Source organism: Perca fluviatilis, chromosome 12 (assembly GCF_010015445.1).
Source record: "Perca fluviatilis chromosome 12, GENO_Pfluv_1.0, whole genome shotgun sequence".
NCBI classification, from domain to species: domain Eukaryota; kingdom Metazoa; phylum Chordata; class Actinopteri; order Perciformes; family Percidae; genus Perca; species Perca fluviatilis.
In genome coordinates this window covers 16,945,278-16,961,770 of record NC_053123.1, presented here as the reverse complement: position 1 = coordinate 16,961,770, position 16,493 = coordinate 16,945,278, and the positions used below count along the sequence as shown (strand labels likewise).

Below are 16,493 nucleotides of genomic sequence, written 5' to 3'. Positions count from 1 at the left end.
ATGTTGAGAAAATACAAGTCTAAAAGGAAAAGCTGAGTTTAGGTGGAATAATAAACTGAATAACTGACATAGTAACTGAATATCAAATGTTCATGATATGGTTCTTGTCTTTGAAGTAACAATAATGACGGGGTTATCCTCTTACAGGCCGTAATGCTTTACACATTGATGTACACATGGCTTCTGGTTTCATCTACTGGTGTGACTTCAGCAGCACTGTGGCCACACAAAACGGGGTCAGACGGATCAAGCCGGATGGCTCCGGATTACATAGTGTAGTAACATCTGGAATAGGACGCAACGGGATACGAGGCATTGCTGTGGACTGGGCTGCAGGTAAGCTATTGTGCCAGCTCACAAATGTGTTTTAGGATCTTTTTTATACATCCATTCAGTGTCCTCCTGGTTGCATCTCAGATTTTTACATAAGTCATTATATTTTTATCTACGTGAATTAATTCCACAACACTTTAGATGCAGGTAAAAGAGGATCTCAGTCACTTGCTGTTGGAGGTGTTGGTTCTGAAATTGATGTAGATTAAGTTCACCACCATGAAAGCGTCCTACCCTTATAAAATATTTTGTAGCCAGTTACACTGGCTGTTGTTTTCCTCTCTGTTAAAAATGCCCGCAAGTGTACTGTTTATAGTCTACAATATATATAATTTAGACCAGTGAGTCATTTCCATGTGTTTTTTGTTAATTGTCCCACATTTGTACCACTTCTCTTTTTTTATATTCTAATTCTGTGCTCATATTCAATACCTTTTACCTCGCTAAATTATATTACATTTGCAACTGCAACATCTTATTTTCCCACAGTGTAGAAGAGTTTAATTGTATCTGAATAAATACACTGCTCTTAATCTATTCATGTAAACCAGAAAACCAAAGGAAATTCTGACTCGTTTGAATTTGCTGCATGACACATGCCTCAGGCAGCAGGCTGCCCGCTAGAGTCAAAGTTAAGAAGCTTTATTATAATGACAGACTCACATAACAAGGAGATCAGTCCCACACAGGTGACAAGGAAAGACGATTTAATTAGCTAGTTTTGGAAAAACAGAGACAGCTACAGACACGACAAACTGTTTCCTTGTTACTCATTTATAATTGCATCATTATAACTGAAGGCATAACGGAAAATCTGTTGTATAATAATAACACCATCATAATTTCAGCTGGTAAAATTTCTACTTGAATTGTGACCTGTCATACTTAGCAGTTTGTGGCTGATGACCTGATGCTCTCAAGTCTTACAAATATATGATGCCACTTTAAACACTGAGCTTACTGGGTTCTTTCCACAGGGAACCTGTATTTCACCAACGCCTTCCTAACTGAGACATATGTGGAGGTGCTCCGCCTGAACACCACTTTCCGCAGGGTGCTGCTGAAGACCCAGGTGGACATGCCACGCCACATTGTAGTGGACCCCAAAAACAGATTCTTGTTCTGGGCTGATTATGGTCAGAACCCCAAAATTGAGCGAGCACTCTTGGACGGCACCAACCGCACAATTTTAGTGTCATCAGGGATTATTACTCCTCGAGGTCTCGCGCTGGACTGGCAAACTGGCTATGTGTACTGGGTAGATGATTCCCTGGATATGATAGCCCGAGTCAACCCTCAAGGTGGGGAGACAGAAATTGTCAGGTATGGCAGCCGCTACCCAACTCCTTATGGAATCGCAGTGTTTGAGAGTAGTATCATTTGGGTGGACAGAAACCTCAAAAAGGTGTTCCAAGCAAGCAAACAGCCTGGCAGCACAGAGCAGCCTGCTGTCATCAGAGACAACGTCAACATGCTGAGGGACGTTACCGTCTTTGACCAACGCACCCAGCCTGCCACTGTCCAGGAGCTTAACTACAACCCCTGCATAGAGGCTAATGGAGGCTGTGCCCACTTCTGCTTCGCACTCCCAGGTTCTGGCACAGGTAACCAGAACAAAAAATGCAGCTGCGCTTTTGGGAATCTCGCAGTAGATAACGAGAGCTGTGTGGTGTCAAGGGATGATTATCTTATCTTCACGACTGAGAGCACCGTGCGCAGCCTGCGCCTCAACCCCGAGGACCATGCATTGCCCTTCCCTGTGGTCAATGTACCACGTACCTCAGTGGCACTGGATTTTGACCTCACAGACAGGAGGATCTACTTTACCCAGAGCTCAGGTGCAGGAGCAAGCAAGATCAGCTACATCAGCCTGTCCTCTCCCACCTCAGCCCCTGTAGTTGTGGCTTCAGGTAGGTTTGGCACTTCCAGTTTTCCTGGATTTTTTTTATGTATGTAGGAATGGATACCAGTGGTATTGCTGATGTTGCTTTTTTCCCTGTGTTTGGACAGATCTGGGGGCTCCTGATGGCATTGCTTATGACTGGATAAACAGAAGAGTTTACTACAGTGACTATGTCAACCAGAGCATCAGCTCCATGTCTGTGGACGGCTCTCAAAGGACAATTATTGCCCATGTGTCCAGGCCAAGGGCCATCATGTTAGATCCCTGCAGGGGGTAAGACTATCACAACACACACTCTCTTTGTTCATTAGATTAAACTGAGATTTAAAACATAAACCTTCCATGTTCCACAGTTACATGTATTGGACAGACTGGGGAACCCATGCAAAGATTGAACGTGCTACCTTGGGTGGAAACTTCAGAACAGAGATTGTGAACACTAGTCTTGTGTGGCCCAATGGACTGACCCTGGACTATGAAGAAGAGAGACTCTATTGGGCAGACGCCAGCTTGTAAGATCTGAAAAATTCTACTGCTGAAATATATACCAACTTGTTTCTATTGACCTTGTCAAACTGCTGCTATTATCATTATTTTGCTCTGCCATCAGACAGAAGATTGAGCGATCCTCTCTCACGGGGTCCAATCGGGAAGTCATCGTCAGCACAGCCATCTACCCCTTTGCTATGACCATGTTTGGCCAGTTCATCTATTGGACCGACTGGAACACACGCAGCATCTATCGGGCCAACAAACACGATGGTTCTGACCTGAGGGTCATGATTCAGAACCTGCCATCTCGGCCAATGGATATCCATGTTCTGGCCAGCAGGAAGCAGCAGCAGTGTGATAGTCCATGTCAGCAGTTTAATGGTGGCTGCAGCCACATCTGCACACCAGGTACAAGCTGTTTAATGCTGTCACTTTTTTCAGCGAAATATTTTTTTAGTGCAGTAGTTGAAAACCCCAACTAAATGTATAAACTGCAATTGTATCTTGTTAGGACCCAACGGAGCTGAGTGCCAGTGTCCATCAGAGGGCCGCTGGTACCTGGCTGACAGCAAGCACTGTATCCCTGATAATGGGACTCGCTGCCAGCCCGGCCAGTTTACCTGTATGAATGGTCGCTGTATTCGTGCACAGTGGAAATGTGACAATGACAACGACTGTGGAGATGGCAGCGATGAGTTGGAGAGAATCTGTGGTAGGGTGTTCTTAAAAGGGCTTGAATTAATTGTGTTCTCTTTTTTTGCATTTTTATATTGTTTTGTGTTTTATTGAATTATACAAAATCTCACTGTTGATTATTAGTCATAGCGGTCCTCATAGAGCCCTTACACCTCTTGCATGAGTGAATCAGAACTCTCTTCTCTATTAAATGCAATTCTATATCTTTTACCTTCACTAATACTAACAAGTTATGTGTTTCTGCTTTAACTAAATTCTTTCTTAGGGGCAAAACCTGACTTCAACTTTGTTGGTGTGTATGCTGCTTGCACTTCATAATGACATTTCCATTGACATGCACCTAATTCCTAGGTCTTAAAACAAATGAACACTAACAAATGAATCAATATGCTTATATCTTTGCATGCAGCCCCACAGCTGTTGTCATCATTTATTGCCCTGTCAGGTAAAATGAGCTTCCACTGCATGTGTATTCAGGCCTCTCCATTGGCCAGAGCTCTGACATGTTCTTGATTCTGATTGGCAGCCTTCCACACCTGTGAGCCCACAGTGTTTACTTGTGGCAATGGGCGATGTGTGCCCTACCACTACCGCTGTGACCACTATGACGACTGTGGAGACAATAGTGACGAGATGAGCTGTCTGTTCAGGCCGTGTGACCCCAACACAGAGTTCACCTGCAACAATGGCCGCTGTATCGCAAAGGACTATGTTTGCAACGGCATGAACAACTGCTATGACAACGGCACAACTGATGAACTTAACTGCCGTGAGAATCTTTAGTTTGCCACAGAAATCAAACAGAGTTACATTGGTTATTACTTATGATAAATATCAGTTCTAATTTCTGATTATCTTAGCGGAGAGAACCTGCCAGCCAGAGCACACAAAATGTCAGTCTACCAACATCTGCATCCCACGTTCATACCTGTGTGATGGAGACAACGACTGTGGGGATATGAGCGACGAGAGTCCTACCCACTGTGGTGAGTCAGTTTTAGGATTAAAACAATATTGTGTTTTATTTCCTGTTGAAGCAAATTAATATTTGTGTTGCTTTATTAATGGCTTGAATAGGCCTTTTTCGTGGTTGTAATTAATAACATTAATAATGGCTGCATTCTAATTCCAGTTCCAGCGTCATGATGTTGTTAATGCTCCTCACTTGCTCTCAATATATATATATATATATAAATATATATTTAGTGCACTATGTGGCAAATAGGGACTGATTTTGAAAACAACTATATAGGTTCAAGGAATGACATTGATCATACAGCCTTACAGTCATCATAAGAGGATACAAAACTAAAAGGGTTCACAAAGAAACACTGGCACAATTATTATTAATTGTGTGTGGATTTAACACACTGGAGTCTGTAAGCAGAAATCATTTTGAGTATGATATGTTGCAAGATTTTAATCTGCTCAGTATGCGTAAAACAGGGTTTTAATCCACCTAACGTTATTAGAAAAAGGATATAAAGCCAGAAACAGACAAGGTTTAGCCCACCCCCCCCCCCCTTCAGCATGCTAAAATTCCCACCCTGACAAGTCCTCCAATTGATTTCATGCCTTTCTACGTCTTCTACATAGCAACATCTACATGTTCCCAGAGCGAGTTCCGTTGCTCCAGTGGTCGCTGCATCCCCGCCCACTGGTACTGTGACGGAGGGGCTGACTGCGCAGACGGCTCTGATGAACCCCTGTCCTGCAGTGAGTGTCGCACAACTCTCTCATCCCCCCAAAAATGGGCCTGTTGGCTTTGTGTGTCTGCCCCCGCCCCATTATCAGCTGCTCGGTTATTGTGTGTTTGTGTCTGTCCGCCAATCTGCATCTGTGTGCTGCTGTGAGAGAGTGCTGTGAGTGATGTAGCGCAGTATTTTGAGTCAGGGGGGTTTGTTGTTGTTGGGGGTTGGGGGGGTTTTTTTTTTTGTGTTTTTTTTTTTTGTGGGGTTTTTTTTTGACAAACAGCACCTCCCCCTCCCTTTGTCCACCAGGGGTTACAGAGCCTCACTTTGGCTTTTGTTTAGATAGCTCACCATCCATGGGAATGTGGAGTTGCCATGACTATTTTGAAAGCTTTGCCAGTGTTGTAATGTGCCTTGCTTATTAGTAGAAAAGCAGTGGGGGAAGTACCTGAGATAATCACAAAAAGGAAAAAAAAGGGATAATAATTGATATTGAATTTAAATGATTTGGCAGACAATAATAAAACAGTGCTGTGCTGTGTTATCTACAGTTTAATGTGATGCGATTTGTCTCTGCAGTCACACTGGTCAGAACCTGCAACACAGATCAGTTTCGCTGCGATGATGGCAGGTGCATTGCCTCATCCTGGATCTGTGATGGGGACAATGACTGTGGCGACATGAGTGACGAAGACCAGAGGCACGATTGTGGTATGCATCCTTTCATTACCTCTGCTTTCTCTCTTCCCACTTTTTCTTTCTCTTTGTCCTCTTCTTCATCCTTTTCTGCATCTTCCCACTTCATCTCCTCTTGTTCCCCATCACTTCTCCACTTTGCCCCCTCCTGCTTCCCGTACCCTAACATTATTCAGGACGCTGATGGATTAGGATACACACCACTGGGGGAGTGTTGTGTGGGAGACACTGGCAGTCAGTGCCTGGCATCTTAGTCTCCTGTAGAAGGTCTCCAATCCAAGGAGTTGACATTCCTGATTTCTCCTGCCTCACTCGTTACTTTGTGCATGTCTCCTTTCTCTGGCTTCCTGGCTCAGGGTGGATCAAGACTCTTATGTCTCACCAATGTCTGCTCCAACAATAAGGTGCCTGAAGCTAAAAACTTCAGCATTGCCTGAGCCTCTGTAGGAGACTCACTTCAAACAATGTGGATCTATCACATTAGATGGATAAAGAATTTGAAGTCATGGCTGCGTGTTTTGAAATACAGTTTGGAATGTTTGGCTTTCCAAAAATGCAGGTTGACATTGGGTCATCACCATCATTATTCAACTTCTTGTAAATCCCCCTGCCTGATTTTTTTATTTTTTTTTCCCAGGCAATCGCACATGTTCGAGTGCAGAGTTCACCTGTGTGAACAACCAACCACCCCAGCGGAAATGCATTCCACGTGACTGGGTGTGTGATGGAGACGCCGACTGTGCAGACGCATTAGATGAACATCAAAACTGCTCACGCAGATCCTGTGGCATCAATGAGTTCACCTGTAGCAATGGCCTCTGCATACGCAGCTCCTATAGGTTAGATAAATTAACTCTTTTAAAATATCGCAAATGCCATCTGTAATCAGTCTGTCTAGCAATGTGAGTTCATCTTTTGTGGCCTGTCTTCTAAAATCAGGTGTGACCGACGTAATGACTGCGGGGACAGCAGTGACGAGCAGAGCTGCACCTACCAGCCGTGCCAGCAACACCAGTTCACCTGCCAGAACGGCCGCTGCGTGTCCCATGACTTTGTCTGCGATGGCGACAATGACTGCGGGGATGAGTCTGATGAGCTGGAGCACATGTGCCACACACCAGCACCTACCTGCCCCCCTGGAGAGTTCAGATGTGACAATGGACACTGTATCTCCCTGAGCCAGGTGTGCGACAGGAACGATGACTGCTCTGACAACAGCGATGAGAAGGGATGCGGTGAGTGTGAAGAGATTTACAGAATAGTTCAAGGCGCTGTCAATAATATACTTTTAACCTTTCAGGTTCTTCAGTGTTTGTCTGCATTTGGGTTCCTGGAGATGATGCATGCTCCCTCTAGGGGAGATGTCAAGAAGTGCTTGAGGCGATATGAGAAAGACAGAGAAATACATCCACAAATAGTCAACAACCTGATGATAGGACAATTGGGCTTTCTGCAATATTAAATGCTGCGGTTAGATTATGTATAGCAAATGACTAAGGAGACTTTATGTTGTCAGTAGATACTGAATATAGCATCATCAAATTAAAATACTGCGATTTTGATTATGTCTAAGCATCTCATATATATAGTTAAGGTAAGAATATTAAGCCACTGTACAGATTAAAAAAAATTGTTTTGACAAGGCAAAAACATACAGCTTGTCATCTTTGTTTCCCCTCTTCTTGATTAGATTAGACAGGACAAAAGTCTTTTCTTTGCTGATGACTTTATTGACTTCGTTAATATTCTTTGACTGCAGGTGTCAATGAATGCACAGACCCATCCATCCATCACTGCGATCACAATTGCACCGACACACCCACCAGCTTCATCTGCACCTGTCGCCCTGGCTACCGCCTCATGTCTGACAGCAAAACGTGTGACGATATCGATGAGTGTGCAGAGACACCGAGCGTTTGCAGCCAGGTCTGCGAGAACACTGTTGGCTCCTATGTGTGCAAGTGTGCCCCAGGATTCCTCCGAGAGCCGGACGGCCACAGCTGCCGTCAGAACAGCAACATTTCACCATACCTCATCTTCAGCAATCGCTATTACCTTAGGAACCTATCAACAGACGGACAGGCCTACTCTCTGATCCTGCAGGGCCTGACCAGTGTGGTGGCCATGGACTTTGATCGTGTAGACAGGCGTCTTTATTGGATTGATGTGAGCCGCAGGGTGATTGAGAGAATGTCCTTCAATGGCAGTAACAGAGAGGTGGTGGTCAATGGAGTTCTACATGGGGAGGGCCTTGCAGTTGACTGGATAGCCAGAAAACTCTACTGGGTGGACAGCTTTTTGGATTGTCTCAAAGTGTCTGAACTGGATGGTCGATTTGTGAAGAAACTGGCTGAACACTGCGTTGATGTCAATAACACCTACTGCTTTGAAAACCCCAGAGCCATTGTGTTGCATCCCAAATATGGGTAAGTCAGGCACAAGGAGGAATTATGAATCTTACTGTATCTTATGATAGAGCACTATATCAATATATCAGTAGGGCCAGTATCAGTGGCTGGGCTGCTAATATTGCTTATCACAATATGTTGCTATCAGCGGGTATGATAGTGGATAGTCTGAAAGAAAGAGCAGTGCAATAAATTGCAGAGATAAATGTTTTATAGGCAGAATTATTATGCATATTTTATATTTATTTGTCTCAATTCCAGTTTAATATTGTTACATTTTATTGCCCTTATTTTATGTGTCTGTAATTTCCTTTAATTTGTTACTAAGTATAGGGATAATAGAGACATCATAGACAGAAGTTTTGAAACTATTTTTTAAATAAGGATTTAGTTAAGTAAAGTAAATGAGCTCCATTTAAACCCAAGTAAATAATTCTTTATTAATTTATTATTAGTAACTGTTGAATGCCTGTCGACCTGTAAGACTGTTCCGGTTACGCTAGCAGTTAATTGAAATGTATAAATAATGATGGACAACTCAACTGAATGTTGCCTATAATTGGTATCAAATCGCATCATTTTTGGGGGGTCATTAGTCATTTTTATTCACAATGTTTAAATTTTTAGTTGAGGCAACTAACTGAGTCTATCTCAAATTTGAGGGATCATTGTCAGAAAGTACTCAAAACAATTATTCAGTATCTAAAAAAAAAAATCAGTTGGGCTTTTTCTCATACTGAGTGAAAATGAGTGAGTACTTTTGTTCAGAAGTATAGATTCTCTTTTTTTCAGATACATGTAGATATGATGTGATCTAAAGTAACTTTCTTGGCTCCCTGTTAGATTTGTATACTGGACAGACTGGGGAGACAAAGCCTTTATAGGTCGTGTTGGAATGGATGGAACTAACAAAGCACCTATCATCACCACCAAGATAGAGTGGCCCAACGGGATCACGATCGACTACACTAATGACAAGCTCTACTGGTCTGATGCCCATCTCAGTTACATTGAGTAAGTACATTTGTCAGGAATTGATCACACTGTTTTTCCCTACAGTAAAGGCAGTGAGACTTGTAACTTGTATTTCTCTTGTCAGATACTCAGACTTGGATGGTCAACACAGACACACAGTGTATGATGGAGATTTGTCTCACCCGTTTGCCCTGACTGTGTTCGAGGACTTTGTATACTGGACTGACTGGAACACACGCTCAGTAGAGAAAGGCAACAAATATGACGGCTCTGGTCGTCAGGCCCTGGTTAACACCACTCACAGACCATTTGACATCCATGTGTGTCATCCCTACAGACAGCCTATTGGTGAGTTAAAATCTCAAAATCTTGTGATCAAGACCTTTTAGAGGTTAGTTTATTAACCTCCTTACGTTGATTTAGGTATAGGTTGATCACTAGCAGAACAATACCTGGCCTGTATTTACCCAGCTGTGGTGAACTGAGATTGTTTGACCTACTGTGGCTCTTCCTCTGACAGGAAACAATCCTTGTACGGTGAACAATGGAGGCTGCTCTCACCTGTGCCTGATCCGTCACGGGGGGCGGGAGCACACCTGCGAGTGCCCGGACCATTTCCTGACTGTCCAAATAGGAGGTGTGACCCGATGCCTTCCCATGTGCACCAGCACCCAGTACAGATGTGCTAACAATGAAAGGTTTGTCAAGATTTCTTCTTGTGGTATACCTTGTGATCTTTTTATGTGCAGCCTTTTCATTGTTGAACTGACTGTGACATTAGTGGGACTACCATAAACAAATCAAAAAACTGTTAGAATGATAGGTTGCTGTTATCTCATGCCAGGGGTTTTGTTCATATCAAAATTCAAACTTCAGGGGGCGACCTCTAGCTCACTCGGTAGAGTGTGCACCCCATGTAGGCTGAGTTCTTTGCAGTGGCCCTGGTTCGGATCCAACCGGCGGCCCTTTGCTGCACTTCATGCCCTCTCTCTCCACTTTTGGGTCTATATGCTGTCACTATCTAGTAAAGTAAAAAGGCCAAAAAATAATCTTAAAAATGTATATATATTTTTTTCGAACTTCAGATTGGATTTGTTATAATCACTCTCTCAATCAAAAATAATCCTGCTAAAAAATATTTACAAAGACTGTAGTGTTCCATAATCTTTTATTTCAAAACACAGGAATATACTGTAGAGTAAATGTCTGTTTGCTGGCTTTGCAATAGAAAAACAGCGCTCCCTGCTGTTTGTGTCATAATATAATCCATCAAAATCCTTCTGTGTTTGCACAAAATGTGCACACACGGTGCAGTGATAGGGTCAGTAGGGGCTACAAATCTTCATTTTTATAAATATAACTGTGTGTAAAAAGTAATGTAGTAATATAAAATTTGTGTTGTAATGATGCATTGATGTCAAATGCTACACGTGCTGCATTTACTTTTTATGGCCACTTATATTTTTTCAGCCTTTCATAGCGTTGTAAGTAGTTGTTTAGTTGATGTAATGAGTTCAGAGTGGTTAAAGGGAGTGACGGAAAGCTTTTTGTGCAACATGTGGAACATTTTTTGCCCTGCCTCTGCTTCAACAGATGTATTCCTATCTGGTGGAAATGTGACGGTCAGAGGGACTGCAGAGATGGCTCAGACGAGCCTTCCACCTGCCCGGCTCGCCACTGCAGGCTCGGCCAGTTTCAGTGCAATGATGGAAACTGCACCAGTCCGCACTTCCTGTGCAACAGCAACCAGGACTGCCACGATGGCTCAGATGAAGACCCTGTGCTGTGTGGTGGGTTGTGTTCTCTAATAGCTATTATTCATTTCTCCAAAATGGAGTGTATTCTTTGTGGCTCCTTTTTAGTCTCTGTTATGATATCTCTTATGACTTCATGTAAAAACTACAGCTTCACACCAGTGTGAAACCCACCAGTGGCAGTGTGCAAATAAGCGGTGTATCCCCGAGTCATGGCAGTGCGACGGCGAGGACGACTGTGGCGATCAGTCTGACGAGGACCCTGCCCACTGCTCCACCAGGACTTGTCGCCCGGGACAGTTCAAGTGCCGCAATGGACGCTGCATCCCCCAGAACTGGAAATGTGATGTTGATGATGATTGTGGTGACAACTCTGATGAACCGTTAGAGGAGTGTAGTAAGTAATACACACTTTTTCTTTTGTGCAATAACTGAATCCCAATCTGAGTTCCATCAGAGCAGAAACATTGATGTGGGTGAAGGCACATATTACATGAAGTTTAAACTAATCTTACATTTTGACTCCTTCTGGCATTAAATATCCATGTATTTTGATGTTTATAAAAGTACACCACTCTTTGTCTCCTTTACTTGACAACTGTGGTGTTTTCTCCACAGTGGGACCGGTTTATCGATGTGACAACCACACAGAGTTTGACTGCAAGACCAACTACCGCTGTGTGCCACTGTGGTCTGTTTGCAACGGCCACAATGACTGCAGGGACAACAGTGATGAGCAGGGCTGTGGTGAGTCTGTGACAAATATCTTTGAGACAAAGCTGAGGTCCTGTTGACATTGTCACAGTGACTTGAAGACTGATTTCAGAAGTCTCAGAATATTAAAACATTCACAGCATGGAAACAAGATTATGTGTTCAAGGAGTGAGTGAGGGGCAATTAGCCAACACCTCAGCCTCCTGTAGGACATAACACAGTGAGGTACTGGGAGGTGCTGATGGAGAGGGTTTCACCACTCACCCTCCCCCACCATTTGCCTCTCCCTAAGAGCACCACAGATTTATGAGCTGTCCGGTAATATGGTTCTACGTTCTATATGTGTGTGTGTGTGTGTGTGTGTGTGTGTGTGCGTGTGTTGTTGCTCTGTCCTTGCGTGGGGGCAGGGTTCACAACGAGTCTCTTTGTACTTTGCTACCATCCAAACACACTTGCCGCGGCCCTCCCATCTCTTATCAGAGGCCCTCACTCCATTAGTGCCATGCCGGCATAGGACGAAAGAGCCACGCTAATCTTCCTGTAAGAATGTAGCAGATGGGCCAGGTGGAGGGCTAGGAGAGCAGGACTAGCTAACACTGCGTTATCTTTGACCCCCAGCACTGTGTGGTAGAGACGGCTCAGACCAGCTCTCCTCCACTCCTCTCCCGTCAGTGCTTCCCATCTCCTGCAGTCTTATCCTCTACAGACACATACTAGCATGGATAGAGGTCACCCTAGGCACACTGCTCTCCTCTTCTCTGACTGTTGCAGTTTAATTAAAAAACAAGATGAGTTTCATTTCAAACTGACATACCACCTCACCTCACATTGCACCTCCGTACTTCAGTCCGTATGGGGACTTGAACGAGCAACCTCTCCCATTCCCAGCCCAACTCCCTACGGACTGAGCTACTGCTGCCCCTAAAAGTGAAAGATAAAGTTGGTAAATATCTTTTGTCCAAGCAGCATATGCCTATTTGCGTTTATAAATACAAATCTAACCTCATCCTCCAAATACAAAAAGAATGCAGCCAAGTGCTCAATCTGTTTCAGATGCACTAAGTCCAGCAAACCTTAAGGTGCTCTTTAAATTGAAACAAAGTTCCGTTACACTTTACTTGAAGGTATCTACATAAGAGTGACATAAACATTATGACATACAGCTTCTGTCATTAAGTGTCATCCAGTTTTTGTCATGAGAAGTTAGGGTTCGGATTAGGGTTATGTCGCATTCTATTTACCTCGGAACTCAGAAGCCGGAACTGGGAATGACGTCATACCCGAGTTAAATGCGTTCTATTTAAAAGTCGGATTTTCATTGTTTTCATTATCTCTAGCCCGGTTAGCTATTGTTAGCAACCAGTTGATAACAATGCATTACGCCGTTTTTTGTGCATGCAAACAGCGTAACAACATGTCCACAGATAGAAGTTGGACATGCCTTAGTGAACGACTGATTTAGTGACACAAATAAGACAGAAGTGCTTATAACTTTATGTTACTGCAGCTTTCACAACTGTTGGAGCCATGTTGGATTTTGAACTCGGGCTACTGCGAGGTTGTACGAGTTCCGAGCTCGTAAATCCAAGGTCAGGGGGTATGTTTCCGACTTTGACCTCGTTAAAACCGAGTTCCGAGGTAAATAGAACGCGGCATTAGAGTTAGGGTTAGGGTTCATGTGTCATGACAGTGTCATGTGTTCATGACAGTGTCATGTCACTCTTGTCACTCTTATGTAGATACCTTCAAGTAAAGTGTTACCCAAAGTTTTTCAGGCTCTTAGGCAGCGCGAGGAGAAACAATGTACTTAGTTGAGCATAATGCTGTAAAAGGATGACCAGTTTCATGTTACTGCTCCTTTCCCAGATGAAGTGACCTGTGATCCTAATGGAGACTTCCGGTGTGACAACCACCGCTGCATCCCGCTGAGATGGAGGTGTGATGGGGACGACGACTGCGGGGACAACTCTGACGAACGCAGCTGCGGTGAGTGCTGTTCACTGTCACTGATAAAGTTACATAGTTCAGCTGCGTTTCAGGTTTTAGTTTGAGAACTGACGAGTGTGAACAGTGAAAAAGCTGCGTACATTGTTTTGGTGTCATCTAAGTGTCTTTTAAGTAGTTTACTTGGGGATTTAAGCTCAGCTTCTGTGAATTGTCCAAATGAAAAGGGAGTGTTAATGGCTAAAGAATAGACCAGCTATAATTTTTATCAGACAGCAGGGAGGATTTCTAAGAGGCTTGACACTTCTGCCCGAGTGCTGAGATAGGTAGTCTTATCAGTTGCTAGAAAAACAGGCTGTCCTCAGCGTGTCAAAAAGAGGGAGTGAAAGAGTCTGTCACCCTTTGCCCTGGAGAATTTAAACATGTCTGAGAACATGCCAGTTAATAGAGATAATGTAGCTTCTCAAAGGAGAAACAGAGACTGGGGTTAAATCATGGTGGTACCGCTCCCCTTGTTGCTGTGCTGCTGATGCCAGGGGAGTTTGTCTCCAGTGAATTCATGAGCTCACTATAGTAACGGCTGCACATACAGCTTGTGTGAGTGTGGGTGTGAGGAAGAGAAAAATAATAGACAGCATTTGGGGGTGCCACAAGGCTCGATTCTCGGACCGACTCTTTTCTCCCTCTACATCAATGACGTGGCTCTTGCTGTTGGGCACTCAAAAATCCACCTCTGTGCTGACGACACTATCCTCTACACAACCGGCCCCCCATTGGATAACCATATCAAACCTCCAGGAGAGCTTCAATGCCACAGCACTCCTTCCTAAACCTCCCTCCACTCAATCACTTATATTACTTCTAAACTCTGGCAAAACCAAGTTCATGCTTTTTAATCGATCACTGCCCACCCCTGCCTGTCTGATTAGCATTACCACGCTTGTTGGGCTGGAATTAGAAAATGTGACTGCGTACAAATACTTAGGTGTCTGTCTAGACAGTTCCCTCACCTTCCAGCAACACATAAAACAGCTTCAATCTAAAGTTAAGTCTAGGATCGTTTTTTTATTCCGCAACAGGGCCCCCTTCACTCACGTTGCCAAACTCGCTTTGGTGAAAATGACAATTTTACCAATTCTCGATTTCAGTGATGTTATTTACAGAACTGCCTCTAACTCTCTCCTGTCAAAACTGGAAGTTGTCTATCACAGTGCCATACGTTTTGTGATCAAAACCCCTCTTAATACCCACCACTGCAACCTCTAACGCCTAACTCATTGGTACCAACTCATTTACAAGTCCGTGCTAGGCAAAGTTCCGCCATACCTTATCATATCGTCATATAGCCCTACCCACCCATAACCTCCGCTCAAGCGGTTACATCTCCTTGGTCACCCCAAAAGTGCACACCTCCTTCCAGTTCTCAGCTGCAAATGACTGGAATGAGCTACAAAAAACTCTGAAACTCAAAATCCTCATTCCATTAACTACCTTCAAAACACGCCTGACCAAGCTGCACGTGCTAACTGTTCTCCATCATTCATACATTGTTTTTACACATCCTATTCCACTGTCTCTGTCACCCCATTGCACATTTGTACATGGCATGCAAAACTGTATTTCCCCCCACCTTTGTTGCCACACTATTTTTTTACACATCTACTAATCACATCTATACCTACCTCAGTATTTAGACCACTACTTGCACTAATTGTATATTGACTCTTAACCACACTTCAGCATTTAGATAGCTCTGTTTATTCATGCATATTGTGCTATGATTGATCAGCATCACTAGCTAGTCCACACTTCACACAAACTGTACATTGACTCTTTACTTCATCTCAGCATTTTATTATTCATACCGTGTGTTGTGTTATTTCTGATTCTACCTCACTACCTAGACAAACATTTTCACTAACAGTATATTGACTCTTTATTATATTCTGATTTAAATAAACTGACACATCACTAACTAGACTACATCTTGCATCTGTATATTGACTTCACAACTTCTCAGCATTCATATAGACTATCTATTTATATATATATATACTGCGTTATAACCACAATTTAATTTGCACTAACTGTATTCTGGCTCTTTACTACATCTATTCATGTATATTATGTTATTACCTTCCCACCTTCGCATTTCCATCAACGTACTTACTTACACCTCACTTTGGGGCGGCTTTGAACTGCCTACTTAATCTGTACCTTTGTAGCCTATTGCACTCTGTTTTCTTGTACTATATTGAATGTGAAACTGTATGTTGTTTTGTACGCTTACGCTTTTCTTGGCCAGGTCGCCGTTGCAAATGAGAACCTGTTCTAAACGGCCTACCTGGTTAAATAAAGGTTAAATAATATTTTTTTTAAAAACCTTTCACAGGTTTGAGAAATGTGTCAAAGTTGAATGAAAGACACAAGAGCTTTTGACATCCATCAGATTAATGTGTCTGTGTTATGGAAGTTCAATAAACACAAAATGAACTTCTGCACTTGCTTGATTTCACACTTTCCATTTTCATGTTTTCCCTCAGCTCCACGCGCATGCACAGAGAGCGAGTTTCGTTGTGAAAATCTCCGCTGCATTCCCGACCGTTGGGTCTGTGACCATGACAACGACTGTGAGGACAACTCGGATGAAAGGGACTGTGGTAAGTGGAGGCTCTTTGTTGGCCTTGTTGTTTGTGAGTAACGGAGGGCTGCACTAAACAAAGAAGCAAAACAACTTCACGTTTTGAAGCATAGACAGACAGGACCACCAATAGTCAACTATTTAGTTTATTCACTCTGCTGAAACTGAGGAATTTCTTCCTTACAGTGCTGGCAGTGCACTGTTTTAGAAGTTCAAGTTTCACTGAACATCACATATCAAGAAGTT

General features: G+C 43.3%; 1 protein-coding gene across 2 annotated transcripts in view; it reads left to right on the top strand.

The window, feature by feature from the left end:
• lrp2a (low density lipoprotein receptor-related protein 2a) overlaps positions 1-16,493 on the top strand; it is a 37,918-nt gene that overhangs the window by 14,397 nt on the left and 7,028 nt on the right. Inside the window, exons 28-50 of one of the 2 annotated variants that reach the window (XM_039818662.1) lie at positions 148-336; positions 1,311-2,243; positions 2,344-2,509; positions 2,590-2,748; positions 2,847-3,136; positions 3,240-3,440; positions 3,690-3,716; positions 3,834-3,869; positions 3,951-4,193; positions 4,285-4,410; positions 5,021-5,140; positions 5,695-5,826; positions 6,449-6,650; positions 6,751-7,046; positions 7,571-8,237; positions 9,063-9,233; positions 9,319-9,542; positions 9,715-9,892; positions 10,788-10,984; positions 11,100-11,345; positions 11,567-11,695; positions 13,529-13,648; positions 16,150-16,266. In XM_039818662.1, coding sequence (XP_039674596.1) covers positions 148-336; positions 1,311-2,243; positions 2,344-2,509; positions 2,590-2,748; positions 2,847-3,136; positions 3,240-3,440; positions 3,690-3,716; positions 3,834-3,869; positions 3,951-4,193; positions 4,285-4,410; positions 5,021-5,140; positions 5,695-5,826; positions 6,449-6,650; positions 6,751-7,046; positions 7,571-8,237; positions 9,063-9,233; positions 9,319-9,542; positions 9,715-9,892; positions 10,788-10,984; positions 11,100-11,345; positions 11,567-11,695; positions 13,529-13,648; positions 16,150-16,266 — 5,169 coding nt within the window. The remainder of the gene's footprint in view (positions 1-147; positions 337-1,310; positions 2,244-2,343; positions 2,510-2,589; positions 2,749-2,846; positions 3,137-3,239; positions 3,441-3,689; positions 3,717-3,833; positions 3,870-3,950; positions 4,194-4,284; positions 4,411-5,020; positions 5,141-5,694; positions 5,827-6,448; positions 6,651-6,750; positions 7,047-7,570; positions 8,238-9,062; positions 9,234-9,318; positions 9,543-9,714; positions 9,893-10,787; positions 10,985-11,099; positions 11,346-11,566; positions 11,696-13,528; positions 13,649-16,149; positions 16,267-16,493) is intronic. The other variant, XM_039818663.1, reaches the window with a different exon arrangement.